Genomic DNA, 15,456 nt, shown 5'->3' on the forward strand with positions numbered 1-15,456 from the left:
ACTAAAAATAGTGTTGGTCCCAATATACTTCCCTGTGGAATGCCATATTTGATAGGAAGGTTTATGCTGGTATTTTATTCTATTTTAGTGCATTGCATTCTATCCGTGAGATAGCTTTTGAATAGTTTGTGTTCGTTACCTCTCACACCAATTTCAAAGTCAGTTCTTTTTAACGAATTTATAATTATTACAACTTCAATTTCATCAGTATCAAATAAAACGAACGACGATTTAATGTTATCTATTTGTGGTTTTCCACTGATATTGGGAGACGTTTTTTATCTTCTCGGCAAGATTTCCACCATTGCTGACGAAATATTCATTAACTATGTCAATTGAACCCTGCGAGAACTTGAGTTCCGCATTAAATCAGAAGCGATATTCTTATTGTCACCAATACTTAACTTATTTTTGAATACTTTCCATAATTTCTTATTATTTGATTTTTCTTTCACAATCCAATTTTGAATTCCAATCAATCTCGGGTTTGTCAAATTCTCTCTTAGCTCTTTTTGTGCCTTGCTCATTGTAATTATCAAATCACTGCCAAAATAAGTTTTTCTTGTAAACATATGTCACACCAACTGCGAACGTCGTGGTCTGCATCATCAGAATTAAACTTTTGTAACATTATTTTTTTAAATGTCAGATACTAATGGCTCCCGTAAAATTTTGTTTCGACATGTCAAAAATAAATTTTCAACTTCACATTTTTTTACATAATTTTACATTAATTTCACATCTTGTCAAATTTTAACACTCTGTTCTGTATTTTGTTCCTTATTCGTTGCTGGTAATCCCACTTCTGATGTAGAAGTATCAGAAGGGGCCTCATAGCGGTCTTGGCTGTTACTATTCATTTGTGGGCGTTGTAGCAACAGAGATGTTTAAATAAAAATCACATTTATATTCTACAATGTCTTATTACTCGTTTACATAACAGTTTTACAATAAATATCACAAGATTAACAAAATAACAATAGATTAGGAGCCAATAGGTTAATTGGTGAACATCTCACGCCATAGCTGTCAACCAATGACGTCTGCTATTCTTTGTGGCTACACCTACTACCCTATTCGGGGTTACCCGCTCCATTTTAAATGTTCTTCTAATATAATCCATTACATAAATCAATTAAACTGGAAATGTAATAATTGCGAAATTATAATTAAAACTAATACAAAGCAGCGCGCCGTCATATATATAAATATATATAATGAATATATCTAATATTAAAATTATAAAAGATAAATACCAGGTTGCAATGTCGTATGAAAAATAGGTATATTAATCACACCTAGTACCTTTAAAAAAAACATACCTAAATATAGAAAAATATACGAATAATATAACATTTTCATACATTTCAGTATAAGTCACTTTGAGCAACGTTTTCAAATCCTATAATTGTTGGCTAGATGGGTCTCCATGCCTCCCACTTCCGGAGCTCGCAGGACGCTCATTACGTACAATCCTACAGTCAGTTCGATTCAATTTAATTTTCCTCCTTTCTGTAATTTATTCTGATGTTGTGTGAAATACCTTTTATATTAAAATTTATATATATTATTTTAAACAGAATATGTTTTTTCAGCCTCACTCTGAATCCCGCAAATAGCAGGATAGACAGAGAGAACCTGAAAACATAGTGCTAAAACCCTAGAGTGAAGTAGTTTAGTTGTCAGTAGAGTGAGAGAACTGCCAGACGCTGTGCCACCACTTTCTTCTATCTCTGTAGATAGGTATATATAGAAAAAGCACAGACTTTATAATAGTTAGGCACTCAAAAACTCATACAAAAAAATATTTCAAAAAGGTAGAAATCTGTCTTAAATACCTAAAACCGACCTAAATACCTTTGTCCCAAATACAAAATTACGGTCTTCAGTGAAGAGTCATCGTGCCAGTGTAATCCCTAAAGTGCTGTGCCTCGTACGTCTGGTTGTTATGTAGTGTTGAGTGGCATAGAGGGGTGGGGGTGCTTCTGTGGTATGACAGGTGTCTCCAATAATAAATAATTTATAACAACAGCTTACAGCATATATTAAATTTACCGTAATATAATAGTGTGTGTCTTAACACTAGGTTCTCTCTTCATATTTTCGTATATGGAAGAAGACGTGAAGCTGTTTATGTCTAATATATTTTAGTAAAAACAAACATACATATATATTTCACTATATATTTTGTACACACATATACATATTTACCTAAAACTTGTTTTTATACATTTTTTTTGTTAAAAATTCGGAAGTATAATATTATACAATATAGATTTACAAAACATCTATTGGTAACTCAAATTAAAGTTAATCAGATTTAATTATTTAATTGAAAATAAAAAAAGCCTATATATGTTTATATCACTGGTGTAATAACAATTAAACTATAATTGATATCTTAACATTCACTAGTGATTAATTCATTCACTATTATATAGTACTAAAACTATTATATTAATTTTTATCATTCTATATATAGCCTTGCTTCCACGGTACAGTGAAACAGCGTTTTACTGTAGACGCGATAATTGTAGGTTCGATTTCCACTTGGGACATTAATATTTTTTTCTTCACTCTGGTAATGAAGCAAAGCGCGGCGTTGGGTTCGGCCACTCAACGCGCAATGACAAAACATTTCTACGGAAAGTGGAAACGGACGTAGTGGATGGAGTGCCTTAGCACTTAGGTTACCAGGTTCTCTCTGCCTACCTTGCTAAAAAGAACTATCCAACTTACAATGTCTTGTTTGTCTTAATTGACGGAAATGTGGGGGAAAATATCTTAACACTAGTTTCCCTCTGTCTATTAGGCGGGTAAAAGTGCGAAGCTGCTATATATTTTATCTTTAGCCATTATAACATATAAAGAGAATGTAGTAAAATTTCCTGAATTTTAGTTGTTTTATACTAAACACTTAGATATTATAATTCACGAAGATATTATATACAAAAGTGCGTAATTGAACACCAAAGAGTATATCTTTAGAAGTACAGCGATCTACATCAAAGAAATGTTACGTATTCATCTCGAAAGGTCAAAAGATGTTCGTAATGATTTTATTTAGAAAAAATGAAACATTTCATTAATTGTAGCCAAAATACTTAAAGAGGTATTCAATATAAAACTCTACCATTATAAAAAATACCAAACAAAAAAATCAAAACAAATACACAAAAAGACACCAAAATCTAACAACAAAAAACCCGAGCACTTATAAAAAAAACAGTATGCATCAAACATTAATACCAACAACATAAACCAACAAAAAAATCCACACAGAATCGAAATCCGACACGCAAAATGCTGATTTAAGCTCGACATAAGAATTTTTTAGTAGTTTCCAATTTTCTACGTAGGTAGGGTAGGGTAGGGTAGGGTAGGGCGCTGTGTGAACACGCCTCTCGGGGTGGCCAATGGGAGACCAGCTAGTAGGGAGTTCGACGCCGCCTATGTCCACAACTTAGTAGCTCGGTACCCTGTGTGAGGATAGGTCGTATAATTTTGTGGCATGGCATGTTCGACGGCTAGACGGGAACCTTTGTGATTTTTATTGTGTTTAAGTGTTATTATTTTGTGGGAAAATGAAGGTGAGTTTGATTTTTTTAAGAATTTTTCGGATAGAAATTCTGATATGTATAATATTGTAGGTATTTTAGGTTTTTGTTTAAGAGTCATGTGTCATTTTAGTTGTTGATTACTAATTTTGGAGTATTTTGAATGTTTTAATATAATAAGATTCAGTTTTATAATATTTTAGATAGATCCATTGAAGAAAATACGTTTTAGTTGTTATAATTACATATGCTTGAGCTCTTGTCTGTTTGTGATATAATATGAAAAAATATCCTTATATCGAATATTAGACAATATGCAATATACAAAAATATTTTTTATAGGGGTTTTAGACAATATGGCTTATTTACTTTTAGTATTATACACATATACATATGTTATACAGGCTCTTTTTAAAGCTTTCAGCTTTCTTTTATAAATAAGTTATTTTCATTTAAACTTTTATTATCAACGTCGAGTCAACTGTTAAATATTGATTTATATATCAAAATAATTTTAAATTAAACATAAAATATTTAAAAAATAGCAACATTGTTTTGGCCTACAAGGCTCTACCTCTACCTAATAGTAACCTATTAACTTTAAATACATTGGTATTTTTATATATATTTATTTAATTATGAATATGAAGCTAATTTGATGAATAAAACTAAAAATTTAAATATATATTCTGTTAAAAATAACTTTAGCACCAAGTAATTTATTATTACACATTTACTGAGAGTATATCGTCCGTCGGTACTAAAATGGTAAAGACTAGAATATTTTAGAGCTTAATATTTAGATTTTGTTAATTTAAGTTCTTATTCGAATAAAGTAGAAAACTTTCTATGAAAAAAACTTTCCACTAAAGTAAAAATTTAATTTCCATGTTTTTTTATTTTGTTTCTATTTTCCTAAATATATATTTTTTTTAAATATTGTATACAATACAAAGACCAGTTTAATAATATACGGTATATTATTAAATCTTCATATTATTTTCGTATAGAGAACAATTCCTCTATTGAATGAAATTGAAAAAATAACTATTTTGTATTTCTTCTATATACATAAACAACTTTTAACTGCATGTATTTAGATACAAAAGTTTAAAAAAGGTTTTATTGTGTCAATAAAATTAAACTCTTAAATTAAAGAATTTTATATAAAATAAAATTCTACACACAACTAGTATAGCATGACTTGGAGGTAGCTTTATACGTTTAAATAAAGTGAGATATCAGCTTTTGAGTGAAAGTAGGTGTATCTGCTAATAAATTGATACAGCATATTCTAGCACCTAAAATGTTCTAAAAGGAATCAACATTTAATAAATAATAAAAGAATTTAAATCTGAGTAAAAAGTCTCCTGTCGTTGCTGGTGTTCCGCAGGGTGGCGTGTTGTCTCCTTTGCTATTTTCTATGTTTGTAAATACTATTTCTGGTACTATTTCTTCTCTCTGCCATTTATATGCAGACGATTTGAAGATTTACCATCAAGCTAAAATATCTGACTTACCTACCGCAATCAAGGACATTAAAAAAAACCTTGGAGAGTATATCTTCTTGGAGTAAGTCATTTGGTCTACATCTTAACTCAAAAAAAAACTCAACTGATTTTAATTGATAGTGCAAAACTTATTTCAAAAATATATGTACCGACTTTACCACCAATACTTATTAATAGTGATATTATACCATTCAGCAAAACTGTAAAAGATCTTGGTATCACTCTGGATATTAGCTGGTTAGCAGAAAGATATTTGCATCCTTAGGTTCTTCTTAGACGCTTGCGTAATTTTCTTCCTAAATCTAGTAAGATTTCGTTAGCAAATACTCTCCTTCTACTGATTCTTAATTATGCTGACACTTGCTATCTTGACGTAAGTGAGGAGCAATTACATAAACTGGAGCGTATTCAAAATTTATATATTCGGTTCATATTTGGCCTACGCAAATTTGATCACACCTCTGATTTCCGTAAAAAACTCAAGTGGCTCCCTATCCGCCTTCGCAGGAATACTCACATCCTTCATCTTCTTTACTGTATTCTGTTCAATCCAATTTCCCCTCCTTACCTTAAAGAACGTTTTTAGTTCATTTACTGTAACTGCGTGTGGATTGTGGAACTCCCTTCCCTTAGATGTCAGAAATGCCAAAACATTTATAACCTTCAAACGTCGTTTAAAGTTACATTTTATGTCACTTTAAGTACGTAAGTACTTTATATTTTTTGCACCCTACCCCTATCTTAATTTGCTATGTCCTCTGTCTTAAGGTTGCCTGGCAGAAATTGCTATTAAGCAATAAGGCCGCCTTTTGTCTATTTATATATTTTTATTGTATTTCTGTGTTTTCTTGGGTGTACAATAAAGAGTTATTATTAATATTATTAATATAGAAATGAAGAGAAAAAAAAGGCAAAAGACACACGTATAACACTAATGTAAAAGAAAACAAATGGAAAATTTTTCAAAGCGCTAAGTAGTGCGTTTTAAGGAGTGATCTAAAGCGATTGAGTCTCTTAGCACGTCTTATTTCAATGGGAAGGGAATTTTTAGGGAAAGATTTTCTTGAGATTGGAGAGAATGAATGTGTGTGTTACTTAAAAATTGAAACTGTTCTTTATATGTAGTTAAATATTTCTTAATGACAAAAAAGTCTATCATATAAGTATAATTCACTGTGTTGATCTGTAAGCTACAATATATCACCATATTTTAATATTTTGACAAATTATTCACTCATATTAAATTGTAATAAATTGTATACAAGGAACATAGTAATATTTTAAAAATTATATATTTTGATTGCTCAAAGGAAATTAATAAATGTGATATTTCATTATTCATTAGCGTTTTTTTTGTTCTGTCGTTGATCGTGGGAAAATTGTATGCCTATACCATATATATATATATAAATAGAATAACAATCGCTTGTTAAACATTTACTGTAAATGTATATATACTCAGAGCAGAGCAGCCTTTAAAGACGGTGGTAGCTTCCTATAGGACTGACAATACTGACATTTTTGTGTAATTTGACCATCAAGAGTAAGTTTAATGACCTAATTGAACAAAGAATATTTTGTTTTTGATTTCTGTTGAATCTAACTCCGTGTATTTAAAGAGTTTTTGGGTTACTTTTCTTCATATATCTGCTAATATGTACTTGATTATGAACGCTATATTGTAAATTTGTAAATGTTATTCACATGTTATGTTTATTCACATATTTCTTTTAGAATGGGTACTCAGTTTCATGCTGAAAGAAATATCTAAAGCAATACCATTACTGAGTGGCTGACAGACATCGCACAGTTAAAAGGCGGGGTATAATCGCTGTAGGAATTGTAAGGGAGTACTAGAAAAATATTTTTGTAATTCCTACGGAAACTGGAAAAAAACCTTTATAGTGCATAAAAATAAAGATGCAGAGGTAACTAGAACTTGTATGTAAATACTCACAGATATCACGAGCTTCTTAATTAAACTACGGCTAGAGCAAGAAATCTGTAATAGGTAGCTTAACACGTTATATTTTTGGCATAAAAATATATTTTCATAATAAATGCACTAACAACAGCTACGAAAATAAATTACAGTTAGTTCTTGCCTATTTTTCAGTACAATAATGAAATATAACAGCGGGGTTCCCTCTTATAATAACTACATATAACATTTACTTATTTTATATAATTATTTCTAATTATATTAGTTATTTTATATTTTAACAACTACTATATAAAAAATATCCGCAAATCATCTATCTCACAGGCGTAAGTTCAAAAGAATAGTAAGTAGCTTATCTCGGAGCGTTCTTGATAACCAACATTTACATATCGTGCCTCCGGAATTATATTACACCATGGCCTCTGCTTGTGAACTCGAGACCATACTGTATAATTAGATACATTGTTTTATACATATACACTTTTTGTCAGGGTTATTGAAGGATAGCTTTTGTAAAGCATCGGTAGCCAGTCTATTCGATTATTTCTGATAATTTTCTTTTATTGCTTATTTAGGGGTGAATTCTAATAAACCACGAAACATGTGTTCAATGAAATATTTTTAAGAGTTTAAATTTCAAATTTTATAATAATCGGTGGCGGTTTAAAGATTTTTCCATACAAACTTTCAACCCCTTATTTGCACCCTTAGGGGGAGAATTCTAGAAAACGACGAAACAAGTATCCAATTAAATACTTTTAAAAATCTAAATTTCAAATTTTAAAAAAATCGGTGGCGATTTAAATTTTTTACCATATAAACTTTAAACTCTTATTTCACCCTTTTAGGGTTAACATTTTTCAAAATCCCTTCTTAGTGGATGTCCAGATTACGAAAGTAAATATCTGTCCAAATTTCACGTTTCTACCATCAGCGGTTACGCTGTGCGTGAGTCTTACCTCAGTCAGCGAGGACAAGTCCTTTTATATATATATAGATATCTTTATGTTTTGATTATAATGGTGTAATAAGCATACTTTGAAATTAATCCAGTGATGCCAGTCGTAGCACAGGGACAGGGACACAGAGTGTGACTGTGAAATCGACTAGCGGGTTCCATCCCCACTTGAGGAGATGAAATATTTATTTCAATTTATATTTTTATTTCTTTTCTCTGTTGTCGAGGCGTGAGTTCCGCCACTCATTACGCAATGCCTCTAGAATTTGCCTACCCTGCCGCGTGCGGGATACAAAGTCAACCAGAGTTTTTTTTAATACTAATTTTAAATAAAAAAGTTAAACGAAGTATTAAGTTCTATGCAAAGCAGCTGTAGTCTGCATCTGATGCTTAGCAAAAGCATAAACTTCACCGTTCATACACCTTCAGTTCTTCAAACAGATTTTAACAGGTTATCCTGTAAAATGAAATTAGATATTTCCTAAATAAGTTTATCAATTTTTAAGTAATATTCGGATCTATGTTCAACTCCGGTTCTGTATAATGCTTTGTAATACAATTTTGGTAAGAAAAAATCATATTAAAGACATCTTCTCTTTAATATGATTTTTTAAAGAGAAATATAGTTTTATTTTGTTGTATGCTTTGGTTTCTCGGGAAAGAAATAATGAAATGTAAACATTATATTTCATTAATACCTTAATAAAAACAGATGTTAATATCTGTTTTTATTAAGGTATTTTTTACACCATGTATAGTTAAGTATTATCGTGAAGTAATTGGAATATACATTTAATGACATAACACTTACTTAGCTTAGACAAGCTACGTTAAAGGTAGCGGTACTTTAAGGAGCGGGGTTAAGGCCCACCATCTTCTTTTTTTAGATTCATTCTATATCCCGTACAATGCAGGATAGAAAGAGGGAAGCTGGGATCCTAGTGCACTCCGATCTCATTAAGATACTTCTATACCCTACTCGCAGCATTGCATTTTGAATCGTGGCGGAACTATCTGACTAATATTATACAAATACTTCTTCATCATAAGATTATCATGGAAGAGATAATGTTGTAATAAAGAAAGAAATACCTAAGTCTCCCCATCTACATGATGTAGGAATGAGATTAACTATGAAAGTATCATTGTTACAATAGAATAAACGCAATACTATAGTAAATATATCTTTGTTGTATTGAGGATCTAAGTTTTAGGTACTAAATGGATGTAACGTTCTTACTCAGGGAAATTACAATATTTTTAATTTATAAGCAATATTACAACATCTATGTAGAGAACATTTAGTTCACATGGGCCAAAAATTAATCAGAGTGATACATCACTAATTTCTATCCTATTATAAAAAATATAAAAATTGAAGAATAAACCAAAAAAACCATTTAATATTACCAAAATTACCATAATATTTTAAATATCAAACGAGCACACAAAAGTAAAAACTACGTAGGTACTACATGTTATAATCCTTGTATAAAATCCTATTAAATTCAAATCGCGATAAATCGTGGGGCTGTCGTCGGCGGCGGCGACGGGTGCGTTTTGTCCCTTTCCACCAAATAATTGGTATCGCTAAGAAATATGACGTCGGACTCTTTATAGGCTAATGTGTGATTTAGAGCGGCCGAGAGGCCCTGCAGCGCTGCCACCTCCTCAATGCGGATATTAATGATAGGCATGTATCATGCAAATGTGAGGGTCAAGGTTCAAATCACGGAAAGGGTGAAGTAAAGCCAGCTTTGGTTTATATGTTTTGTAATGTTTGCAAGTAGTTTTTTTTATCTTCACAGTGTGGGTAGAGGGAACCTAGTGTTGAGACACTCCGTTGTCTAATTTCCGTGGCGAGAAGTAAATATTCACATTTGTTATGGAAAGTTACAAAAATAAATTCATAATCATTTAATATAATTATGTATTTATTATTTGAGTGACTTTAGTTTGTCGTGGCCCGGCGGCACAACCTCTCTCTGTTAAGAACACAACGCAACGAGTTAACCCTAGATTTCCACTGCCACCGTCATCATATATGCGTATATCATATATACGGGCACAAGGGTGCACTGTAAACGCTACAGGTGGTCGGTTCGATTCCTCGCTGTGGTAAAGCGCGGCGTTGAATTGCGCTTCCGGAATTCGGATGGAAGTTAGAAAAGGGAGGTATCTTAATGGGAACGGAGCGTCTCAGTAATAAGTTCCCAAGTCACCTCTGTCTACCTTTCTTTGTATATAGCGTGAACCTAAAAAAAGAAAAGAAAAAGTATATTGTAACTTATATTATATATTAACATAGAGCAGTAATTAAGTACAAATTATGAGTTCAAGTTATAGGTTCGTGCGTTGTAACTATTAATATTAATTACGAAACGAGAGCAACTTTTTAATAAAAATTCAAATTTTAAACATTAATATAAAATGCGAAATAGTATGTGTGTGTGTTTTTTTTTCGTGTTAATTCTTTATCAAACTCGTGTGGTTTGTCGGCAAATAAGTCGATTTTATTGTTTTTTTATTGATAGATGTTATATATTTGATTTATACTATGACTTTGCTTGTTTTTTATTAATTGAATTTTTATAGTATTAGGAAAATTTTATTTCTCGATTTTGATCTCAAATGTACATATGAGTGTAAAAACCTAAAATAGACTATATTATTTACCTATAAAGCTATACATAAATATATTCATTTAATAAGTAAGCAAAGGAGACGCGGGCGTGAAAGTAATTAAACATTATTATTATGAATTCTACTATAGCTATATAAATAAAGCTCGTATGTACGTCATACGCACGTCATATTTTCATATTAAGATTTTCATTAAATTGTTTGAAGTTTTACGTAGAAACAGACAAACTAACATATATATCCAAATACTATACAAATTCCAATATCTATGTTAGAAACTTTAATAAAAATTCAAATGATCTCCTTATCAAATGCTACCGATGTAGAAAGAGTCGACAGGGGACTGACGAGACGCGGACGACTATTTGTAGAATAAACAACGAGAGACTCGGCATTGTGGTGTGATGACGGGGGAGTTCTCAGGCTTAGGGATGGTTGGAGGAATGGTCCACGGCTCAAAACACTCTCGTCTTGTCTAGATGTAATAAAAACGAAAGTGTAGGCGTTAACAACGATTGTCGACTATAAAGTACTTAACGAGACTAACCTTTGTTTCTAATTTGCTCTAAATTTCCGTATTCATTAGTCTCTGTAGCAAGAGGCTGTTCCAACAATTAATATCTAACAAGAAACACGCCCTAAGCCCACCATATCTAAAATTCTAAACTACAATCACTAAATAGTACTATAAAATTTAAATTTAAACTAAAACTATGGGAAAAATGGTTAAAAACATCTTAATATTGTTATCCAAATAGTTGAGTTTTAAATGGAATAAGATTAAGTTAAATATCACTGATAGAGACGTTAACAGCGGCGTTATCTCTACAATTTAATATATATTAGAACTAATTCAAGACAACTGTTCTTTTTAATTCTTTTCGTATAAAATCTAGATACTATCGTTAAATTATTGTACATGCACGGATTAATATGTATATTTCAAATATTTTAGATAAGTTTAAATAAAAATAAATAAATAAAATACCGTTCGCAAATAAAACTTTAGTTGTATAAACAAGTGAAAGTTACGAAAAATTCTAAATGTGTATAAAAAACGCATAAATTATCCAGTAAGTAGGTATCATGGAGACGTCATTGTGACAACCGTCGGAGCCTTTGACGCGAACCTTATTAATTATTCTTTCATCGAATTAAGGAAATTTATGTTTACTAATTTATTAAAATAGAGACGTTACAAAATATACTTAAATAGCGACGGGTAGAGGTGACAATATTTGTATACGCTTTTTTTTATTTTAACTTCACGCAATATCCTTTATATACTCTGTAGGTGAAAGGAACCTGGGAACCTAGTATTTAGGCACTCAATTCCCCATTAAGACACTTCTGTTCCCCATTGACCACCGCATTCCTGGGGCATTGTGCGTTGAGTGGCGGATCTCAACGTCACGTTTTTTTATTTTTGTTTTTTTTTTATTTTATTTATTTATTTATTTTTTGAAAAATGTAAATAATAATTATTTAATTAATTTCAGTGGAAATAAAGCTCTTAACCCTCACATTTACAGTCGTAAGCTTGTGCCCTTGGGACACGATCTCTTTATATAAATACATACTTTATATAAGTCAATGCTAAAAAAGTAGTTAAAATAAAAAAAAATACACAAAAAAATCTTTGTTCAAGAGCTAAAAAGCGAAATATAATTTAAAGAATATTTAATTTAGAACACTCATGCGAACCAAATCTACTACCAACTACCTGTAATACTAATACAATACTATTATTAGTATATGCTACTTACTGAGCCAAGCTCTAAAGAAAACAAAACTTCATATCGACTTCATATCACAACGAAATTTAAATATTTAAGTGTATTTTCAATTGTCATCTTAAGTAAGCACTAGTTAGTGCACCAGAAGATACTCATCAGCTCTACCATCTACCATCTGCCGCAAGTAAAACTAAATTTAGCTTAGGATCTTTGAAGTCGGTTCAAAAAAGAAATAAACAAACACAAAACATATTTATCAAGAGTCACTCTGCATACGGAACCGTTCATAATTAATAATTTCGACCCATCCTTCGAGATTTCGACACGACACCCGACGCATCCTAATCAATTGTCGCTGCTATAAAGTAACAAAAAAAAAGTTTCAAAGCGCGAGGTTAAAATACGTTTATATAATATTTTCTTTCTATAAGTTATTTTTTAGACGTTCAAAGACCATGGGTTTTGTGATTTTGATATACAATACAAAAAGGCTTCGTGGGTTTCATTCACATATAACGTGAGGCTTGCTGTAGCACTGTAGCAGCCTAGATTATAGTAAATTATATTTACTTATAAATTCTAAGATCTTAATCTAGGATGATGTTTTAAATTTTATTAGTATAAATAAATTATTATGAAATAATATAATATATTTGTAAGAATATGATAGATATTATAGTATTATTTGTTCCTTTTTTTTATTATTAGGTTTTTCCTCGTATTTATTATAATATTTTTTGTATATGTTACTACTTATCTTGAATTTATTTTATTAGAATAAATTTATTTATTTTTATTTTATGTAAAAATCTTCAATGTACCGCATTTATATATTACATATTTAGTTGTAAAATGGCAAAATTCTAATCAAACTCGGTCCAGCAAAATCCTAATGCTCATGTCACTTTAGAATCGTTTTATTCTCGACATACATTATATTATAATCATAAGTAATACGCCGGATATAATTAAAATTTTATGACTTGCTTCGAATATTGTCTTATCGGAGCTTGTGTTTATTGGTTTGATAATATCATTAATGTGTGGGACGATTCTATAACGAATTAATAATGCAATGTTATGTACGTACGTATCTCGCGCATATCAGGGTAGGCAGAGGGAACCTGGGAACCCCCCTTTGCCTCGTTATCACAGAGAAAAAAATATATATTAAATATGTAATTCCCTCCATTGGGAATCGAAGCCACAACCAAACCGTTTACAGTCACACCCTTGTGCCGGCGGCACGAGGGTGACACAATTAAGAGTTTGTTTTATCGAATGCGCTAATCTCAGGAACTATTAGGATAACTTTAAAGATGAGTTAACACTGAAGAGAGGAGATAGAAGTATTTTATATTTGATTAAAAGTGGAGTAGGCGCTATAAGATAAAAAGAATTTATATGAATAATTATAATAATTTATTTACCGTTTCCATTAATCTATATATATAAAAGGACTTGTCCTCACTGACTGAGGTAAGACGCACGCACATCCGTAACCGCTGATGGTAGAAACGTGAAATTTGGACAAAAGTTTACTTTCGTAATCTGGACATCCACTAAGAAGGGATTTTGAAAAATTTTAACCCTAAAGGGGTGAAATAGGGGTTCAAAGTTTGTAAGGAAAAAAATTTAAATCGGCACCGATTTTTATAAAATTTGAAATTTAGATTTTTAAAAGTATTTAATTGAACACGTGTTTCATCGTTTTCTAGAATTCTCTCCCTAAGGGTGCAAATAAGGGGTTGAAAGTTTGTATGAAAAAATCTTTAAATCACGACTGATTGGCTCAGGCGAAGCTGCGCGCATCCGCTAGTATTTATATAAATAAGGTGATTGATCTACAATCTATAAGTATCTTAACTTTCTCATCGCGACTATTTTACATAACACAATATTGCTCTAAGGCTCTTAATTGATGTGAATGTTCTTTTGTATTGTTTTCTTTGTTTATTTTATCATAATATATTTTAAATTATGATTTTACTTTACATAGGTTGACTATACTGGTGACGTGACATTATTTGAAAAATGGCTAATATTTCTTCCTTTCTTATTGAAATGTATAAAATCCACTTTTATTTTTATAAACACACGACATGAGTTATACACTTTGATTTTCCTCAAATAATATAAAAAAAAAATGCTTATTCTAACATTATCGGAGCAAATAAATATTTTATCAAATTAAATATTATAATGTTCGTTTCCAATTCTCGCGGATCGGCCGAGTGTATTTAATTCATACTAGTTTTTTGAATAGTTTAGATATTAAATAGATAAGCCTACATAAATACGTCGTTTTCGTCATTTTACTGTTGGGTTATCGTATTTCAGCGATCCTTTTGATATCGAGCGGCCAGAACACTTGTTTATCATTATAGGAGAGAAAGGGAGATTGAAAGAAAAAGAAATTGATTTATTTAAAAAAAAGTTTTTATGTTTTCTTAGAAACTATGTTACATATAGATTATAGATATATATGAAGTTTAGAAGTATTTTTTTTGTTTTTCGAATAAATATTTTTATTTATTGTCAATCTCGTCCTGTATTTCGCATGTGGCAGGTGAAGTAAACTTCCGTACAATTTTTGGCACATTGAAGAAATACTAGAATTTAATGCGAGGTTAGGCGCTGTCTTACAAACAGGCCCTTTTTCTAGCTACGACTAGATAATGGTCTGTTCCCAGGTCAGCACCCCTAAACACTGACGTGTTAAGTATATAATATGAGAATTTATTTGTGGTTAAATATCATGTTTGTTACAAACAAATTCCTCTCCTTGCAAAATTTCAATGTAAGCTCTCCAGCCTTATTGACTCTCTTGTTACCGACACGCCAAGTACACCCTCATAACCGCTTAATATTAATAGCTATATAATATTTAATTTTTCACACACTTTAGAACGTCCCTAATACTCTCCCAAAACTACAAACACTAACTACCACAACTAACTACTCTCTCTCTCTCCTCTACACCTGACGGAACTGAGGGTAGCGGCGCTATAATGCGATAATGTTATGATATTTAGAAAGTATCATAATATTTAAATAATAAAAGGATCCTGGGAAATAGCCAGATAGTTTTGACTATAAGAGCGACGGT

General features: G+C 31.1%; 1 protein-coding gene across 1 annotated transcript in view; it reads left to right on the forward strand.

Annotated features, from left to right (window-relative positions):
- Positions 1–3,470: 3,470 nt before the first annotated feature.
- The window catches only part of Awh (LIM/homeobox protein arrowhead), a 55,385-nt gene continuing 43,399 nt past the window's right edge, over positions 3,471–15,456 (forward strand). Inside the window, exon 1 of the mRNA XM_085206172.1 lies at positions 3,471–3,590. Within this exon, the coding sequence (XP_085062298.1) occupies positions 3,585–3,590 (6 nt within the window). The 5' untranslated portion in view covers positions 3,471–3,584. The remainder of the gene's footprint in view (positions 3,591–15,456) is intronic.

This window comes from Heliconius melpomene, chromosome 21, assembly GCF_056956725.1.
Source record: "Heliconius melpomene rosina isolate 202511_hmr_F chromosome 21, ASM5695672v1, whole genome shotgun sequence".
NCBI lineage: Eukaryota > Metazoa > Arthropoda > Insecta > Lepidoptera > Nymphalidae > Heliconius > Heliconius melpomene.